Source organism: Phascolarctos cinereus, unplaced genomic scaffold (genome assembly GCF_003287225.1).
Source record: "Phascolarctos cinereus isolate Bilbo 61053 unplaced genomic scaffold, phaCin_HiC Scaffold_3;HRSCAF=262, whole genome shotgun sequence".
NCBI classification, from domain to species: domain Eukaryota; kingdom Metazoa; phylum Chordata; class Mammalia; order Diprotodontia; family Phascolarctidae; genus Phascolarctos; species Phascolarctos cinereus.
In genome coordinates, this window is record NW_027555736.1 from 174891574 (window position 1) to 174910514 (window position 18941).

Below are 18941 nucleotides of genomic sequence, written 5' to 3' on the forward strand. Positions count from 1 at the left end.
AATTGTTCTTTAAATGTTTGATAGAATTCACATGTAAATCCATCTGGCCCTGGAGATTTTTTCCTAGGGAGTTCATCAATGGCTTGTTCAATTTCTTTTTCTGAGATGGGGTTATTTAAGTATTTTACTTCCTCTTGTTAATCTGGGCAATTTATATTTTTGTAAATATGTATCCATTTCACTAAGATTGTCAAATTTGTTGGCATATAGTTGGGCAAAATAATTCCTAATTATTGTTTTAATTTCCTCTTCCTTGGTGGTAGCTTCACCCTTTTCATTCTTGATACTAGTAATTTGGTTTTCTTCTTTTTTTTTAATTAAATTAACCAAAGGTTTCTATTTTATTGTTTTTTCATAAAACCAGCTCTTAGTTTTATTTATTAGTTCAATAGTTTTCTTAATTTCAATTTTATTAATTTTTTTTGGTTTTCAATATTTCTAATTTGGTATTTAGTTGAGGATTTTTAATTTGTTCTTTTTCTAGTTTTTTTAGTTGTATGCCCAATTCATTAATCTCCTCTTTTTCTATTTTTTTTGTAAGTATTTAGAGATTTAAAACTTCCCCTAAGAACTGCTTTCCCTGCATCCCATAAGTTTTGGTATGTTGTCTCATTATTGTCATTCTCTTGAATGAAATTATTGATTGTTTCTATGATTTGTTGTTTGACCCAATCATTTTTTAGGATTAGATTATTTAGTTTCCAATTATTTTTTAGTCTATCTTTCCATGGCCCTTTATTACATATAATTTTTATTGCATCATGATCTGAAAAGGATGCATTTAATATTTCTGCCTTTCTGCATTGGATTGTGAGGTTTTTTTATGCCCTAATACATGGTCAATTTTTGTGTATGTGCCATGTACTGCGAGAAAAAAGTATATTCCTTTCTATCCCCATTCAGTTTTCTCCAGAGGTCTATCATACCTAACTTTTCTAATGTTCTATTCACCTCCTTAACTTCTTTCTTGTTTATTTTGTGGTTAGATTTATCTAGTGCAGAGAAGGGGAGGTTCAGGTCACCCACTAGTATCGTTTTGCTGTCTATTTCTTCCTGTAACTCCCTGAACTTCTCCTCTAAGAATTTGGATGCTATACCATTTGGTGCATATATGTTTAGTAATGATATTACTTCATTGTCTATGGTGCCTTTTAGCAGGATGTAGTTTCCTTCCTTATCTCTTTTGATTAGATCTATTTTTGCTTTTGCTTTGTCTGAGATCAGGATTGCTACCCCTGCTTTTTTTACTTCAGCTGAAGCATAATATATTCTGCTCCAGCCTTTTACCTTTACCCTGTATGTGTCACTCTTTTTCAAATGTGTTTCCTGTAAACAACATATTGTAGGATTATGGTTTTTAATCCATTCTGCAATCCTTTCTTTTATGGGAGAGTTCATCCCATTCACATTCACAGTTATGATTACTGTGTCTTTTTCTCCATCCTTCCCCCCCTTTATGCTTTTCTTTCTCCTTTCCCCCTTCACTAGTGTTTTGCTTTTGACCACTGCCTCCTTCAGTCCCTCCTCCCTTCTATTATCCCTTTCCCTTTTCTTCCCCTTTCCCCTTACTGCTTCTTCCCTCCCTTCTTTCCCCTCCCTTTTCTTTCCCCTTTTCCCTCCTACTGCCTATAGGGCAAGTTCTATATATAACTGATTATGCCCTTCTTGAGCCAAATCTGATGAGAGTAAGGCTCAAGCAATGCTCACCCCATCCCTTCTTTCCCTCTGCTGTAATAGGATTTTGTGTCTTTTCCTGTAATGTAATTTACCCTTGTCTGCCTCCTCCTTTCTCAGTACATTTTCTAAGATCAGATTGATCCACTTATTTGGATCCATTTAACCCACTTGATTAGATTTTTTTTTATCATTACATCAAAGTCAACTAATATCCACCCTCTTTATGTATACTCCTTTAACATGGTGTAATAACAATACAGTTCTCAAGGTTGCAAGTGTCATATTCCCTTGTAGGGGTTTAAACAGCCCCCTTATTAACAACATATTGTATCTTTCTGTCCCATTTACCTTTTTATGTCCTTCTTGAGTCCTGTACTTGAAGATCAAATTTTTTGTTGAGCTCTGGTCTTTTTATCAGGAAAGTTTGGAAGTCTCCTATTTTTGAATATCCATCTCCTCCCTTGAAAAATGATGCTCATTTTTGCTGGGTAATTGATCCTTGGCTGCATTCCAAGCTCCTTTGCCTTAGGAATATCATGTTCCATGCCCTGGGTCTTTTAATGTAGAAGCTGCAAGGTCCTGTGTAATCCTGACTGTGGTTCCATGATATTTAAATTGTTTCTTTCTGGCTGCTTGCAGCACCTTCTCTTTCATCTGGTAATTTTGGAATTTTGCTATTATATTCCTTGGCATTTCAATTTGGGATCTCTTTCAGGTGGTGAGGTGGATTCTTTCTATGGTTATTTCCCCTTCTGGTTCTAGGACTTCACGGCAGTTTTCCTTTATGATTTCCTGAAAGATACTGTCCAGGCTCTTTTTTTCATCATGATTTTCAGGTAGCCCAATAATTTTTAATTGTCTCTCCTGAATCGATTTTCCAGGTCGGTTGTTTTACATGAGGTATTTTAATTTTCATCTATTTTTTCATTTTTTTGTTTCTGTTTGACTGATTCTTGCTCTCTCATAGAGACATTAGTTTCCATTTGTCCAATTCTAGTTTTTAACAGATTGTTTTCTTCTGTTAGTTTTTGTACTTCCTTCTTCAATTGGCCAATTGTGTTTTTTAGGGACTTGTTTTCTTCAGTGTATTTTTTTTCCAATTGGCCAATTGTATTTTTGAAGGACTCTTCTACCTCTCTCATTTGACTATTAAAATCCTTCTTGAGCTCTTCTAAGAAGGCTTTTTGGGCTTCAGACCAGCTCATATTCCCTTTTAGTGTTGCAGATGTGGGTTTGTTGACAATGTTGTCCTCTTCAGAATTTCTGTCTTGATCTTCACTCTTCTCATAATATGAATCTATGGTATGTTTCTTTTTACTCATGGTGTTTCTTTATTCCCTGGCCTTTAAAGAGATTGAGCTCTCCTGCTGGGGAACAGAGGGCACTGACCCAAGCTTCTTGTGTTGGGAGCCTAGGTCTTGGTCACTGGCTTTGTGTGCTGGGGCCTCTTATGTTGGCAATTGGAGGCTGTAGGTTTCTGGCAGCTTACCTCTGTTGGGCTGGAATCAGCAAGGCTGGAACTTTCAGGCAATTCTAGGTTGCCTGCTTTTCCTTTCCTTTAGCTTTCTTCAGCTCCTTTTAGATGGTTGCTGCAGGGTGCTTATCTGCCTGGGGCCCCTTGTTTCTGCTGCCTCCCTTGTTTCTGCTAATGCACTGGGAGATTCCTTTGGTAGAGTGTGAAGGCACCTGGTGGTTTTCTGAGCTGGTTTCCACCGGTTCCCCCCCTCACTGAGGCACTGGAGGTCCAGGTGTTGGTGTTTGCCTGCTCTACCACCTGGGCTTCAGGATCTTCTTGGAGGCTGAGGGCTCACAGCTCACCTGGTGTTGGGTTGGAATCAGCAAGGCTGGGCTTTAGGAAGCCTTAGGTTGTTTCTTCAGCTCCTTTCAGATGAATGCTGCAGGGTACTTATCTGCCTGGAGCCCTTTGTAGTTCTGCTTTGACCCATTTGCTGGGCTGCTGCACTGCTGCCCTCCGTCTTTCTTCTAGTTCAGCTGTTCCTGGGTTTTTTATGGGGTGATATTTTCTGGGTTTTCAGAGGTTGATAGGGGAGAGTGAGAGCAACTACCTTTTTACTCCACCATCTTGGCTCCCAGAAGCGGAAGTCTCATGACTTTATTTTCTTTCACATATATTGGCCAAGTTTCATACTTCTGAGGACTTTCTTCAGAGCTTTCTTTATTTCTGTATTCCGGAGACTATAGATCAATGGGTTGAAGAGTGGAGTCAGCACAGAGTAGAACAGGGTTACAATCTTCTGTGTCCCAGCTGGATTTGCAGATGTTGGACTCACATACATTACCATGATGGATCCATAGAACAGTGATACCACTGCCAGATGGGAGCCACATGTAGAAAATGCCTTACGCCGACCTTCTGCTGAAGGGACCTTCAGCACAGCTTGAAGTACCAGTGTATATGAACTAGTAATGAAAAGGAAGGTACAGAAAATGAGGACTGAGTTAAAGACAGTGCACGTGATTTCAGTGGCAGGTGCTGGAACACAGGACAGCCCAATAAGGGGTCCTGGGTCACAAATAAAGTGATCAATTGTATTGTGATCACAAAAAGGCAGCTGAGAGATGAGGTAAACTGGGAGGAGGTAACAGAAAAACCCACATACCCAGCAACAGACAACCATTCTTATGCATTTTTGTAGAGTCACAATGGTGGGGTAGTGTAAGGGTCGGCAGATAGCATGGTAGCGATCATAGGCCATGGCTGACAAGGAAAAGGTTTCTGTAGTGCCCATTGAAAAGAAGAAATAGAACTGGAGGAAGCAGCCAGTGAAGGAGATGATTTTATTCTTAGAGAGAAAGTTGACCAACATGTTGGGGACTGTGGAGGTGACATACCAGATCTCTAGGAAGGAGAAGTTGGCCAATAGGACATACATTGGGGTATGGAGCCGTTGGTCCAGATTTACAGCACAGATGATAGACATATTCCCAAGCAGTGTCAGGATGTATGTTATAGAGAATAAGGAGAAAAGGAAGATCTGGATTTTCCAGGAGCTTGGGAAGCCCAGGAGGATAAATTCACTCACAGAGCCAGAGTGATTACTCCTTTCTGAGTTTTTCATTTTTTCCCCAAATCTGAAAAGAGAATGCATTTCTGTTTTAGAAATGACCTTACATATCAAGATATAAGTATGTGCCATGAATTGTAATTCAGTATGCAATCAGTAGTAAAGTGTCAAGATCAAGGAAGGGACAATATGTAGGAAGTGCTATTTCCTAGAGTAATATAGTAGGAGAAAGCACAGAATCTCTAATGGGGTGTATGCTCCAAAATTGTTCATTATCATCATCATCATCATCATCACCACCACCAATATCACTGTTATCGTTATCAATCATCTATTAAACACTTGTTTTGGGTATAGTGTTGGGCTGGGTACTATACGACAAGAATAAACAGGTATTTCCTTGCCCTCAAGAGGCTTACAATCTGAGTCAGATAACATAAATTAGAAATTGATCTATAAAAAATCATGCGGGGCAGCTAGGTGGTGCAGTGGATAGAGCACTGGCTCTGGATTCAGGAGGACCTGAGTTCAAATCTGGCCTCAGACAGATTTGTGTGACCCTGGGCAAGTCACTTAACCCCACTGCCTAGCCAAAAAATAAAATAAAATAAAAAAATCATGCACATATAATGGTTAAGTTATTTGTTCAACAATAGAGTGAGAATATTGTTTAGTACTACTGCTTATACAAATAGCATACATAACCTCAGTCAGAAAGAGAGTAATGAAATAGAAAGTCAAAGTGATCTTAATTAATGAATACATCCCACTGCCTCCAGGTAAGACTAATTTTGTAGTATATACTCTTCTGTTTTTAAAGATCTATCATGAGAAAATCCCATGGTTTCTTTTGGCAATATATTCCAATATCTAATCATCAATACTACCAAACAATCCTTTTCATGTCTAATGTGACTGCTTTTTATTATAAGTGACCTTGGAGGCCACCTGGTTCAATCCTCTAAGATTATATATGGGGAAACTGAGGCCCAGGGAGGTTAGGTGACTTATCCAAGGTCACATCAAAGGTGCCATATTAACCCATGTTTTCAGACTCCAGAGGCAATGTTTTTTTCTCTGTACCCTACGGTATAAGTATGTGCATATAATTGCTTGTGTATATATGTGATATGTTACTTATACGTGCTTCTGCAGTGTATATTTATATCCTGCAGAAATAAATGTATTATAAATATATCATAAAATATAAAGATTATATATAATTATATTAAACACATAGTATTAAGTAATATAGATAGGTCCTTTTTTGCAACTTTAAACTAGAAAATCTAGAAAAGTAGTGGGATAAATTCTGGAGTTAGGTCATTAATTATATGTAAACAGGTAAAATCTATTATCTTCTAAGAGTGTCTATAGAGAGTCACAGCACTTTTTAATTACATCTAAAACAATGTAAAGAATATCTTCTCTGGCTGAACTGGCATCTATCATTTGACATATAAAATTCTTGATCTTCTGGAAGGAAACTTCTTTGAACAATGTTTAACTCAGACAGGTTAAGTAGCTTGCCTAAGGTCACATAAGTAGTAAGTGTCTGAAGTGGGATTTGAATTCAGGTCTTCCTGACTCTGGGTCCAGCATTCTTTCTATCTACTGAGCCACCTAGCACCTTACATTTTCCATAGCTCATTTTGAAAACCTAGAATCACAGAATAATGGGATATAGAGCTGGAAGAGACTTGAAAAATCAAAGCCCTCACCTAAGTTCTTCCTTTAGCTATATAAAGAAGCATAGATTGAAAATTGGATGGCCCCTTCAAAGCTATCTCATTCTACTTCACTCTCTTCATTTTATAGATCAGGAAAGTGAAGCCCAGAAAGATGGGTGATTTGTCCAAAGAACATAGGACTTGAGCTCAGTTTCTTTGTGCCCAACAAAAGGGCTCTTTCTACCATGCCTTACTGCCTCTTTAAAAATCCTTTAAAATTTAAATAGAATTTTATTGGGCAATAAATTTTTATTTTTAGAATAAACTTTGAAAATAAAAACTATCCCAGTTCAAAAAAGATTAGTCTGACTTAGTTATCTCAGAAACATTCAAAAATAGTAATAACAGATGATAATTTAATTGTTATGCCCACAACAGCCAGAACAGGTTTTAGAGATATCTGGTGCAATAATATCATGGAACTGAGGTGTAAAAGAGGTTAATTGATGTTTTCTTACTCTTGCATCTGTCTTCCTGTGCCTTCCCCTTCTCCCCAGTAATTGAGAGATTAGCATGTTTTTGTCTCTGTTTCCTTTGTGTGTGTGTGTGTGTGTGTGTGTGCATCTTATTTTTTATTTTTATTTTTAATTCCAAATTCTCTCCCTCCTTCCAGATCCTTCCTCACCATTGAAAAGGCAAGCAATATGACATCCATTATACATATGAAATTGTGTGAAAATATTTTCCTATTAACCATGTTGCAAAAAAAAAAAGCAAGAAAAAAGGTAAAAATATTGATTTATCTTATGGTCAGTAATTTGGAACATTCTTTCACATAGCCATTATGAGTTTGTGATTTTTCCATTGGTAACTGTTGATATCCTTTGTGTTGTGGTTTAGAGGTTTAAGGGTGCTGGGACCCCAAAATCACAATACGTGGGTCCTGCCTAAATGAATTCTGCCCAAGCCTTCTTTCAGTCAAAGACAAGGTTTATTAGAACATCTTCCATATTGGCCAGACTCTTAAGGAATATAAGTATTTGTATTGCTAATGCAAGCAGGCCAGATCTTAAGAATATGAGCCTTTATCTCGTTTCTGAGGGGCTAGGTGTATACCTTTACCCTTTTTAAATCAATTTTTATTTTTAGAAATGTAATTCATTCTGTCATAGTTAGGTGGGTTAATCTTTTCTTTTTTATTAGTTGCTCTTAAAAACAGTCAAGTTGCAAAATAGATAATTTTGATTACATTAAATTAAAAAGTTTTTGTACAAATAAAACCAATGAAACCAAGATTAGAAGCAAAGCAGAAAGCTGGGGACAATTTTTATAGCAAGACCTTATTTCTCAAATATATAGAAAACTGACTCAAATTTCTAAAAATACAAGGCACTCTCCAATTGATAAATAGTCAAAGGATATGAACAGGAGGTTTTCAGATAAAGAAATTAAATCTATCTCTACTCATATGAAAAAAATGCTCTAAATCACTAGTGATTAGAGAAATGCAAATTAAAACAACTATAGTATATCACTTCATAACTATCAGATGGGTTAATATTATGGTAAAGAAAAATGATAAATGTTGGAGAAGATGTGGGGAAATTGAGACACTAGTGAATTGTTGGTGGAGTTGTGAACTGATCCAACCATTTTGGAAAGCAATTTGGAACTACAGACAAAAAACAATTACCCTGTGTATACTCTTTGATCCAGGAATACCACTACAAGGTCTGTAACCCAAAGAGATCATACAAAAGGGGAAAGTACCTACATGTACAAAAATATTTATAGCAGCTCTTTATGTGGTGGCAAAGAATTGGAAATTGAGGGGTTGCCTATCAACTGGGGAATGGCTCAACAAATTGTGGTATATGAACATAATGGAATATTATTGTTCTGTAAGAAATGATGAACAAATGGATTTCAGAAAAACCTGGACAGATTTACATGAACTGATGCTGAGTGAAGTGAGCAGAACCAGGAGAACATTGTACACAGTAAGAGCAACATTGTACAATAATTAACTATGATTATCTTGGTTCTTCTCAGCAATACAATGATCCAAGACAATCCCCAAAACACTCATAATATAAAATGCTATCCACATCCAGAGAAAGAACTATGGAGGCTAAATGTAGATCAAAGCATACTATTTTTGCTTTTTTTTTTTTGGTGGCTTTCCCCTTTTGTTCTGATTCTTTTGTCATAACATGACTAATGTGGAAATATGTTTACATGATTGCACATGTATAACCTGTATCAGATTGCTTGCTATTTTGGGGAGGCAGGAGAGAAGTAAGAGAGGGAGAAAAAGTTTGGATCTCAACATTTTATAAAAAATGAATGTTGAAAACTATTTTTATATGTAATTGGAAAGATAAAATACTATTTCAAAAAAAAGAAGTCAAGTAGTCTTTAAAAATTTATTTGTGGACAATACACAATTAACTTGCTCCCTACTCATCTTCCCATTGGTCAATGATCCTCAATAGAAAAAAAAAAAAACCTTTTCATTCGTGCTCTAAAATAAAGGTCACGAAAATCTTATATATGAGAGAATAATATCTTGGGAAGTAAATTAAAGAAATAAACTTTTATTGATATCATGCTTGGTTTTTGACTCAATTTCCATTTTAACCTGTGACTTCTACCTTAACATTTCAGTTCATGCAACACACTTTTATTTTTATTAAAATGAAAGACATGCCATTTAAAAATGAATTGCCATGAGTTTCTGCTGCCAGTGATTGTCTCTTAAAGCTGAGAGCCACACCTAAAAATAAGTTGCTTTTTCCCCAGTTATCAAAACAAGCAAAAAACAGAAATGTATATGCCACTTAAGCTTCATTTGGTAAAATAAAATGCCATAGGTTGATTCTTGCCTCCACAAATAATAAATGTTGGCTAGTTTCAGCTCACCTTTTTAATGACTTGTAAAATTATTATTCTCCACAAGCTTGTCAAAGGAGATTCTGATTTGCCACTGTTAATCATTGAACTAAAAGTCAGAATCCTTGGCTTTTAGTTCCAGAATTTCTAATTTCTAGATATGTGAAACTTCAGGAAATCATTTAACTTCTCTAGGCCTCAGTTTCCTCATCTTAATTAGTTAATTATTATTTTTTTAAAAAAGAGTGTGTTTCCCTGTTTCACCCAGGCTGGAAGGGTACTCAGAGCTTCATCCCATGATTGAGATCTCCCCTCCTTTCTTCTACTCTCCTCTCTTCTCCCTTCCTCACCCTACTCCATCCCCACCCCTCCCAGCATCTGCTCACCTTGGTGATGTGGGTCTTAGTGAGAATTAGCTCAGCCCACTGCACTCCAGAACATCCAGGCTCAATAGATCAGCAGCTTTAGCTTCACATTATAATGGATTACACCTTGTCTGGCTCAGTTTCCTCATCTTTAAAATGATACGGTTGAACAAGATAATCTCTAAGATCTCCCCTGATATCCAATGATTCTACTAGTTCACATTTTAACATGAAAATAAAAACAAGAGAGAGAGAGGGAGAGAGAAAAGAGAGAGAGAGAGAGGAAGAGAGAGAGAGACTCTTACCATACCTTGTATAATCAAAGACAGACTTCTAATTTCGGACTACTTTCTTTCAGGGCAAGAGTCCCTGGCTGCAACAGGACAAAGTTTGCAGCCGATCCGAAAAGCTTCATGCTATTTGCCTGGGCATACATCTAGGCACTTTAGGATGGGGTGTATGTGTGTGTGTGTGTGTCTGTGTATGTGTGCATGAATGTGTATATGTGTGTAAATGTGTGCGTATGAGTGTGTGTTTCAGTGGGTATGTATATTTGAAAGTAATGGACTAGGATGAAATATGAGTGTTGGAGGCATTACACAGACTGGCTCTAACTTTTTAAAGGTTGAAAAGGGAGGTTCAGAACTTCCTCAGGGATCATAGCCTCTCTAGACTTGGGTAAAGGGTAAAGTCACTTTCCAGTTACTAGAGGGACACTTGAGGTGGGGACATTTTGAATTGTGACTGCATCCCCTGAAATCTGTACTTGGGCTGGACTATTTATCTGGTATCATCCATGTGCAGGATGAAGGGGTTAGTGGGGATCTGTGATTTTGATTTTACCTTCTGTCCCAAAGTTTCTAGGGCTTGCCTTTCACCTGCATGGTTGGTCAGGTTAGTCTCAGGGGCTAAGGATAATAAAGAGAAATGGAGCCAAAGAGACTTTTTGGCTAGCTCTCAGGAAGGGTTTTTTTTTTAAGGAAAAATTTACTAAATAGAATAGCTCCCTCCACGGATTAAGGGAAAACTGAGGGCCTGGGGATTAGGACTGGACTTTAGCTAGATGAGATATCTGTGGGGGATGGGTTGGATTTGAATCTAGAGGCCAAAGAACCCAAACTATTGCTCAAAAAGCATTTCCCAAATTAATTATGGCACAAAACATTTTCAGCCTTGAAACAAATTAAAAGGAACAGTAAATACTGGTCTAGAAAGTTAAGAGAATATAACACCCTTAAGGCAAAAACAATAACTGATATGCATTGAAGATGCTTTTTCCCTTCTCAATCTGTCCATTTTTTTTATTCAGTTATTCATTATCAGCTTTCTTTGTAGCATTTCTTTCTTTCTTTTTTCTTTTCTCTCTCTGTCTTTTTTGTCTCTCTGTCTTTGCTTCTGATATATTGAAACAAAGAGAGAACGTAATGCAGAAAATAAGGAAAGTACAGATTAGCTCTGGGGTGATAGCTTGAAAATGTTAATTTGTCAGGATCTAAGATAATAATTAGAAGGGGGAATTAATTAGATTTTCCTAGATTTTTCTCTTCCTTGCAATTATCCCCTGAATAAGTGATTTTGTGATAAAGAGCTAAGGAGAAAAGAAATAGGCTATGCACAGAAAGCACATATTTTAACGAGTTTTATTGAAGGATATTTTCTGTAGCCAGCAGAGATCTTAGGAGGGCTCAAGATGGTGCAGGAATGCTATGGCTTCTCAAGTCTACCTCAAATTGGGTGTCCATCAGCTTTGTGGGCATCCAGTATAGAAGCTTGTGGTCACAGATAAACTTGTGAGGAAGAAGTAGATCCCAGGTGGTGATATTCAACATGGATCAACAGCTTTCCCTTTTTATAATAAAAAGATATAATTTCCAATGCACATTAGTTATGTTGCAATTTTCCAGTTCCCACAGATCCTAGATGAGTTATTGGCTTGATGGGATGGTAAAAAATGTGGAAATCTCCAAATTACTGGAAATCAGATGTTATTAAAAAAATAACACCTTTACTTTACTTGGACTGAGATAAGCATTATTCTAATTTTTTTGGAAACAAAGAAATCTGAACAATTGAGGGGCATAAGGCAAATGGTCAGAGGCAATAAATTTCATTCATCAGCAAAAGGAACACTTAGTATGAACCAGTTCATTTAAGTCTTTCCAGATTTTTCTGCCCTGAATCATAGTCTGTATCATTTCTTAGAACATAATAACATTCCATCAGTCATATACCATAATTGTCCTTTTTTGTTTTGTTCAGTTATTTCAATCATGTCTGATTCTACATGATCTCATTAGAGATTTTCTTGGCAAAGATACTGTAATGATTTGCCATTTCCTTCTCCAGGTTATTTTACAGATGAGGAAACTGAGGCAAGGAGGGTTAAATGACTTGCCCAGGGCACATAGCTAGTAAGTATCTGAGGCCAGATTTACCATTCCCTAATTGACAAGCATGGCCTCAGTTTCCAATTCTTTGTTAACACAAAAAGAGCTGTTACAAATATCATCAAAGTCTTATTTATAGGTTTTCTGAAGATATATACATTTAGTTCAGTTAATGTATTTTGTTATTTACTAGGTTGATTCTCCTATTTGTGTCCACTGTCATCTAACTATCAGGGAATCTTACCATTCTCCTTAACACTTGAAAGTTAAAGTTTTGGTGGGAAGGAGGGGAGCAGGAAAAATATTTTTCCACAAGTGGTGAGTGGCCCTGCAAAAATGAATCAGTCCAACTCTGTGTATGCGTGTGTCTGCATGTGTGCATTTGCATGAACGTGTTTTCAGCTGTGTGTATGTATGATGTGTGAAAGAGTGAGAAATAGAATAGTAGGTGTCCAGAGCAACATATGCGGGAATGCAAGCAGGAATACTTTTTGATATAATTTTTTTATAAACATTTTTAATGTCAGAACATTCTCTTCTCCCTGGCACAGAACCTGTGATTCTGTGGCACAACAGTGTTTTGTCATGTTAAGTATCTTGTAATATAATAGAAGTTCAAAAGTATCCTGGAGACAGTCCCACATGGGATGTACAAAACTTGTCCATTATCTGGTGAGATGGTGCCAAGACAAACATACTAACTAAGTTGTCATTTTGCCTGGTCAGCCCCTGACAATGCCAGCCATGTCACTCAGAAGAATATTCATGGTGTTTGTATACTAACTTTTGTTATATATTGATACTGAGAAGATTATTTTGTGGTGTGGTGTGGTATGAAATGATGCAATAAGAATTGTAGAATCACAGGATATAAGAGATAGAAGAAAATTCACCAGATATCTGGTCCAAATCCATTTGAGAAAGGAATCCTTACTGTAAGTTACCTGGAAAATGATCACCTAAACTCTGTTGGGAGGGTAGGAAACCTGCTACCTCTCAAAGCAGTCTGTTTTATTCTGGGACAGTCCTAATTGTTATGAAGTTTTCTCCTGCTGTTCAAACCTAAATTTGAGTCTCTGCAATTTCCACCCATTGCTGTTGGACCAATGAAAGGACTTAAAAAACTTGAATATAGTCATTTTTCCCCTTCTCCTTGCCTTGTTTTATTTTAATTCATATATTTTTAAATTTTAAAAATACTTATTTTATAAGCATTTATTATCTATCCTGCAAACTCTCTTTTCACAGCAACCCCCAATAAAGCAATAAAAAAAGAATAGATTGACCTAACCTCAGACACTTAGAATATTCAATAAATTAAATTCACACTACACCTTTCTTGTGTTGTCTAAGGCAGTGCATACTTAGTGAGCCTCAACTAGTGTCTCTTCTAGCTCTTCTAGCTACATGGATATTCTCAGTTCCCAGAGGATGGCGCCACATTTTCTGCCTTACTTACTCAGCCTGATATTTGGAGATGTCTCACTTTTTCCGGGTAGAAATCTTGAATTACTCCACCACCATTCTCCCATGCCTTCACCTCAAATTAGACATCTGGGAATTCTCCCAGAGTTTCCTTATCTAGACCAGGGATTTGGGGACTCTCCCAGGCTCCCTTCCCCCCCCCACCTACATCCGTCTTTGAAGTAGTGGCCTCAAGAACTGTGCTCTGGGTTTTTTCTTTGTCCTGCAGTTCCCTCAAGGTTTCACTTTAGTGGGCAGGGGGTGAGAGTCCAGAAAATGAACCTCTCTCCCTTTGCAGAGGTCAGAGATTATAGGTGTGGGACATTTCAATTACTTTTAGGTTTGGTTTCATTTTGTTAAACCTTGTTTTCCTCATTAAAATTGCTATAAGGAACAAAAACTATCTATAAAAAGTCATTTAATAAAGGTAATCAAGGGCATTCCTGTGATCTATTAGACTGGGGAACTTCCCATGGAGCTGAGAATTCATTCTGGGCCCTCTCTAAGGATGATGGGTTCTAGATTTTTGCTAAAGGACATAAATGATCCAGAAATTTCTTATTTGTCTCTCAGTCCTCACGATTGGGGCAGCATGATGGATTATTGACAACTGAACCTAAAAACTGCTCCTTCAATAGACTATAGGAGCAGTAGAAAGGCTCTACTTTCTCTCTTCTGAGCTAGCCACATTTGGACTCCACCAATCATCCTCTTTTTTTTTTTTTTTGGTAGGCACTTAATAAATGTTTATTGATTGGTTAAAGATACATACATACATGCATGCATACATACACACACACACAACCATTCACTGGACAATGAGGATTATAGTGGACTATAAGCTCAATATGAGTCAATAGTGTGATGCAGCTGCTAAAATCACCTGGGCTTTAGTGAGAGGAATTATGTCCATTACAAGTCTTTTGCTCAGTTCAGACAACATCTGTATTTTGTTTGTTTTTGGACATTAGTTTGAGGAGGGACATTGGCAAGATGGAGCACATACAAAGAAGAAGGATGAAAATGGAAAGGGAGTTGGATGTCATGTGAGGATTGGCAATTGACACCATATGCATCTTTCTGTTTCAGGTGTGTCTCTTGTAAACAACATATTGTTGGATTTTGGTTTCTAATCCATTCTACTATCCATTTAATGGGTGAGCTTATACCATTCACATTCACAGTTATGATTACTAACTTTATTTCTCTCTATCCCATTTTCTTCTATTTCTTCCTTTCTCCATCTCTTCTTTGTCTCTATTTTTCTCTCTTTATCCTGTCCCACCTTAAGAGTCTACTTTACTTCTCACCATCACTTCTCTTAATCCTCTCTTTTTATCATTTTTCTCCCCCACTCCTATGCCCCACCCTCTCTCTTATCCTCTTTCCCTTCTATTTCTCTTTTGGGTAAGTTGCATTTCTAAAGAGACTGAGTATGTATGCACATATATACATATGTACATATAGATATGCGTGTGTGTATACACACACACACACACACACACACACACACATAATTCTTCCTCTTTAAAACAACTCCAATGAGAATAAAGTTTAAGCATTGCTCACCAATCCCCCCTCCCATTTTATTCCTTATTGTAAAAGCTTTTCCTTGCGTACTTCTTTTCTGTCAGAAAAAAATTTCCCTATTCTACTTCTCCCTTCACCCTTCTCCCAGTGCATACGTCTTTCTCATTCCCTCATTTTCTTTTGGAGATCAATCTAACATAATCAACTTACACTCATACTCTTAGTCTATGTAAACTCATTCAACTGCCCAATTGATGGTAAAATTCTTATTATTACATGTATCATCTTCCCATATAGGAATGTAAACAGTTTAACTTTGAATCTTTTAAGATTTCTCTTTCATGTTTACCTTTTTATGCTTCTCTTGAGTCTTCTGTTTGAATGTAAAATTTTCCATTCATCTCTGATCTGTTTATCAGGAATGCTTGAAAGTATTCTACTTCACTAAACATTTATTTTCCCTGAAGGATTGCACTCAGTTTTGCTGGATAGGTTATTTTTGGTTGTAATCCTAGCTCCTGTGTCTTCTGGAATATCATATTCTCAGCACTTCATTCCTTTAACATGGAAGCCACTAAATTTTGCATGATCACCATTGTAGCTCCATGGCATTTAAATTGTTTCTTTCTGGCTGCTTTGCAGTATTTTCTCTTTGACCAAGGAACTCTGAAATTTAGCTACAATATTCCTGAGAGTTTTCATTTTGGGATCTCTTTTAGGAGGTTATCAGTAAATTCTTTCAGTTTCTATTTTACCCTCTGGATCTAAGATAAGGCAGTTTTCCTTGATAATTTTATTGAAATATAATGTCTAGGCTCTTTCTTTGATCATGTTTTTCAGGTAGTCCAATAATTTTTAATTAATCTCTCCTTAATCTATTTTCCAAGTTAGTTGTTTTTTTTAAAAATGAGATATTTCACACTTTCTTTCATTTTTTCATTCTTTTGACTTTGTTTTATTGTTTCTTGATGTCTAATTGAATCATTACCTTCCACCTACTCAATTCTGATTTTTAAGGTATTACTTCCTTCAGTGAGAGTTTGTACTCCTTTTTCCATTTGTTTAATTCTGTTTTTAAAGGAGTTCTTTTTTTTCCCCAATGACTTTTTGTGTCTCTTTTATCATTAGGCAATTCTGTTTTTTAAGGTGTTCTTTTCTTTAGTATTTTTGTGTCCTTTTTTTTTTAACCAAGTTGTTATTCTCTTTTTATAATTTCCTTGCATCTTTCTCATTTCTTTTCCCAATTTTTTTCTTTATCACTTTTATTTCTTTCTTTAACTCTTCCAGGAATTCTTGTTAGGTTTGGGCTTAATTGATATGTTTGTAGCTGTTTTCACATTGTTGTCTTCTGAGTTTATGTCTTTTTCTTCCCTGCCTCTGTAGTAGCTTTTTATGGTCAAAACTTTTATTTTTCTTGCTCATTTTCCAACCTATTTCTTGACTTTAAACTTTATGTTAGAGTTGGGCTGTGTTCTGCTGGGAATGAGGAAACACTGTCTCATGCTTTAGACTTTGTGTGTATGCGTGTGTGTGTGTGTGTGTGTGTGTGTGTGTGTGTGTGTGCTGCTGCTGCTTTTAGAGCTAGTTTTGGGGAGTCTGCAAGTTTTTGGTACTTCCAAGGTGATATGATCCTGGGAGAATATAGTCATTGCTCTTACAGTTGCAAGCACAAGCAAGGGGCTGTGTCAGAGGGAAGGTACTAAGATTGAAGTCTGGGGAAGGCTTCTTGCACAAAGTGGGACTTAAGCTGAGACTTCAAGTAAGTTAAAGAAGCTAGGGGAGCAAAAAGAACATTCTATGCATGGGGGACAGATAGTAAAAATGCTCAGAGTCATGAGGTAGAGTATAGTAAGCAAGAAACAGCAAGGAAGCCAGTGTCACTGGATCAAAGAATACATGCCTCTTCTTTGCATTTCTTCTCTGAGTTCAGATTTGCAACCAGCAACCAATGATCATCAGAGACAGTTACTTCTCAAGAGTCCCTGAGCTCCTGAATTGGTGCCAATTGGCCAGAAAGAGATCCTGCTCCTATGCCACTTTGGGGGAAGAGATGACCTTTGGCAGCACTGAAAAGGGGAAAGATTATTACTGGCTGGGCAAAAGAGTGAATCCTTGTATATTGCTCAGGTACTAAAGATCTGAGGTAATTGTGAAACATCCATATATTAATCCCATAAACTTTCTTATACTTCCTGGAAAAATGTAATTTTTCAATACGGAATGTTCCAAAAGTTTTAGTGAAATTTTAAACTATTTAAACCACTAAAGTTTAAACTGCACTAATACTTTAGGATACTGTATATGTACTTACCTATATGTGCAAGTCCTTTGAAGGACTCTGGCTAAAACCTCTTGGTTTCCCTGACATTTAACACGGGGTCTCGTACATAGCAGACATTTAAATGTTTATTACTGATGCACTGGAAAATGACAATTTCATATTGAAGTGCTCACAATAAGTGTTTGCACAAAGATTCCCATGAAAATCATTATTAGTTATGCACCAATATGTGTTGCAGGGGTAAAAAAGTAAAAAAAAATCAATATTATTAAATTATCACAGCATTGTTACCAAAAGAATGTAAAAAAACTCTTCAGTTAGCAAACACTTGACTTTTTTTGCCAAGAAGTGAGATGTGTCCATCTGGCATAAAAAACAGTTTATAATACAATCTAGTTTACAATATCTTATGGATAATGACGGTAGATTGTGAGCACTATCAGCTCACAAGACAGTAGGGAGCAGTAGAGGATAATATTTCTTTAAAGGAATTTTGGCAAGAGACACAGATAAACAAAATCGTTCTCTGGATTTTTAAGGAGAAAACTGGAAATAGACAAGAAACAGAAAGTAGAAAAGATTTGCAAAACTTTTTGTAACAAAATCTTTTACCGTCAAGGTTGTTAGAATCATCATGACATGTAGTTGCAGATGTGCTTATAGAAGAGGTAGAAATGGCATTGAAGAGAATAAAAATGGGGGGAAAGTAAAGAACTAGACAGAAATGACCAACAATTATAAAGAGATGACATATGTACAAGGACATTGAGGGGGAGGCGAGCCAAGATGGTGGAGTAGCAAGCAGCATAGTGAGCCTCCCCCCAAAACTCCTCTAAATAGACCTGGAAAATGCACCAAACTGAATCCTGATTGGAAAATCCAAGACAATAAACACCACAGTGAATCATTTTTCTAGCCCAGGTTGTCACAGACAGACATACAAAGATGTCTGTGGTCTCAGGTAACAGAAGTCTGGCTAGAAACACATTATCTGTAAGATTCTAGTGTAGAGAAGAGCTTTCCACCAGGGAAAGATGAGGTCCTAGACCCATATTAGGTTATCAGTTCCTAATATGTGGAGGATGTGGGAACAGATGCCAACTGGCAGCTTTGTTGCCCACTACCCATTCCTAAGTCACAGATCCAGGTGGATTGGGGAAGGGATCTGCACCCAGGCGTAGCATTCAGGGGTAAGAAGTAGTCCTAGGCTCTAGCCTATGCACCAAGAAAGGAGGGAATTCAAAAGCCAGCAGCGGCATTGTGGCTCAGACACAACCAGCAGAAGGGGATTTCAGTTCCAACTTACAGCCCAGTCTGAAGACTGCAGAGAAATAAATAAGGCAGGAACCCCAGAACAAAGGGAAGGCTGCAGTTCTTTGAAAGCAACAGAGCTTTCTAGCTGACTAATAGTGGCTGAGTGCATCAGCGGTCTATTACTGCTCAGATATAAAACCTATTCAGGAACTTGCCAAATTCAGACCAGGGAGTCAGTTGTCAGACTTTATTCTGAATTAGACTGTTGCAGTTTGAGAGGTTTAGATCTCTCAAGGACCAGAGTATAGGATGAGGTTGTCTGGAATTAATTCACAGACTCAAGCATTCTTTAAGTCAAGGTGGCAAAGATTTATTGTTATGCTATACAGTGGGCA

General features: G+C 37.1%; 1 protein-coding gene across 1 annotated transcript; it reads right to left on the reverse strand.

Annotated features, from left to right (window-relative positions):
• Nucleotides 1-3800: 3800 nt before the first annotated feature.
• Nucleotides 3801-4757, reverse strand: LOC110204810 (olfactory receptor 11H6-like). The gene has a single exon (XM_020980970.1). It carries the CDS (start codon nucleotides 4755-4757, stop codon nucleotides 3801-3803), a length of 957 nt encoding a protein of 318 aa, XP_020836629.1.
• Nucleotides 4758-18941: the final 14184 nt, after the last annotated feature.

What these genes read in the sequence shown, in the direction of transcription:
- LOC110204810 (XM_020980970.1), bottom strand. Translation starts at nt 4,757, where the DNA reads ATGAAAAACTCAGAAAGGAGTAATCACTCTGGCTCTGTGAGTGAATTT.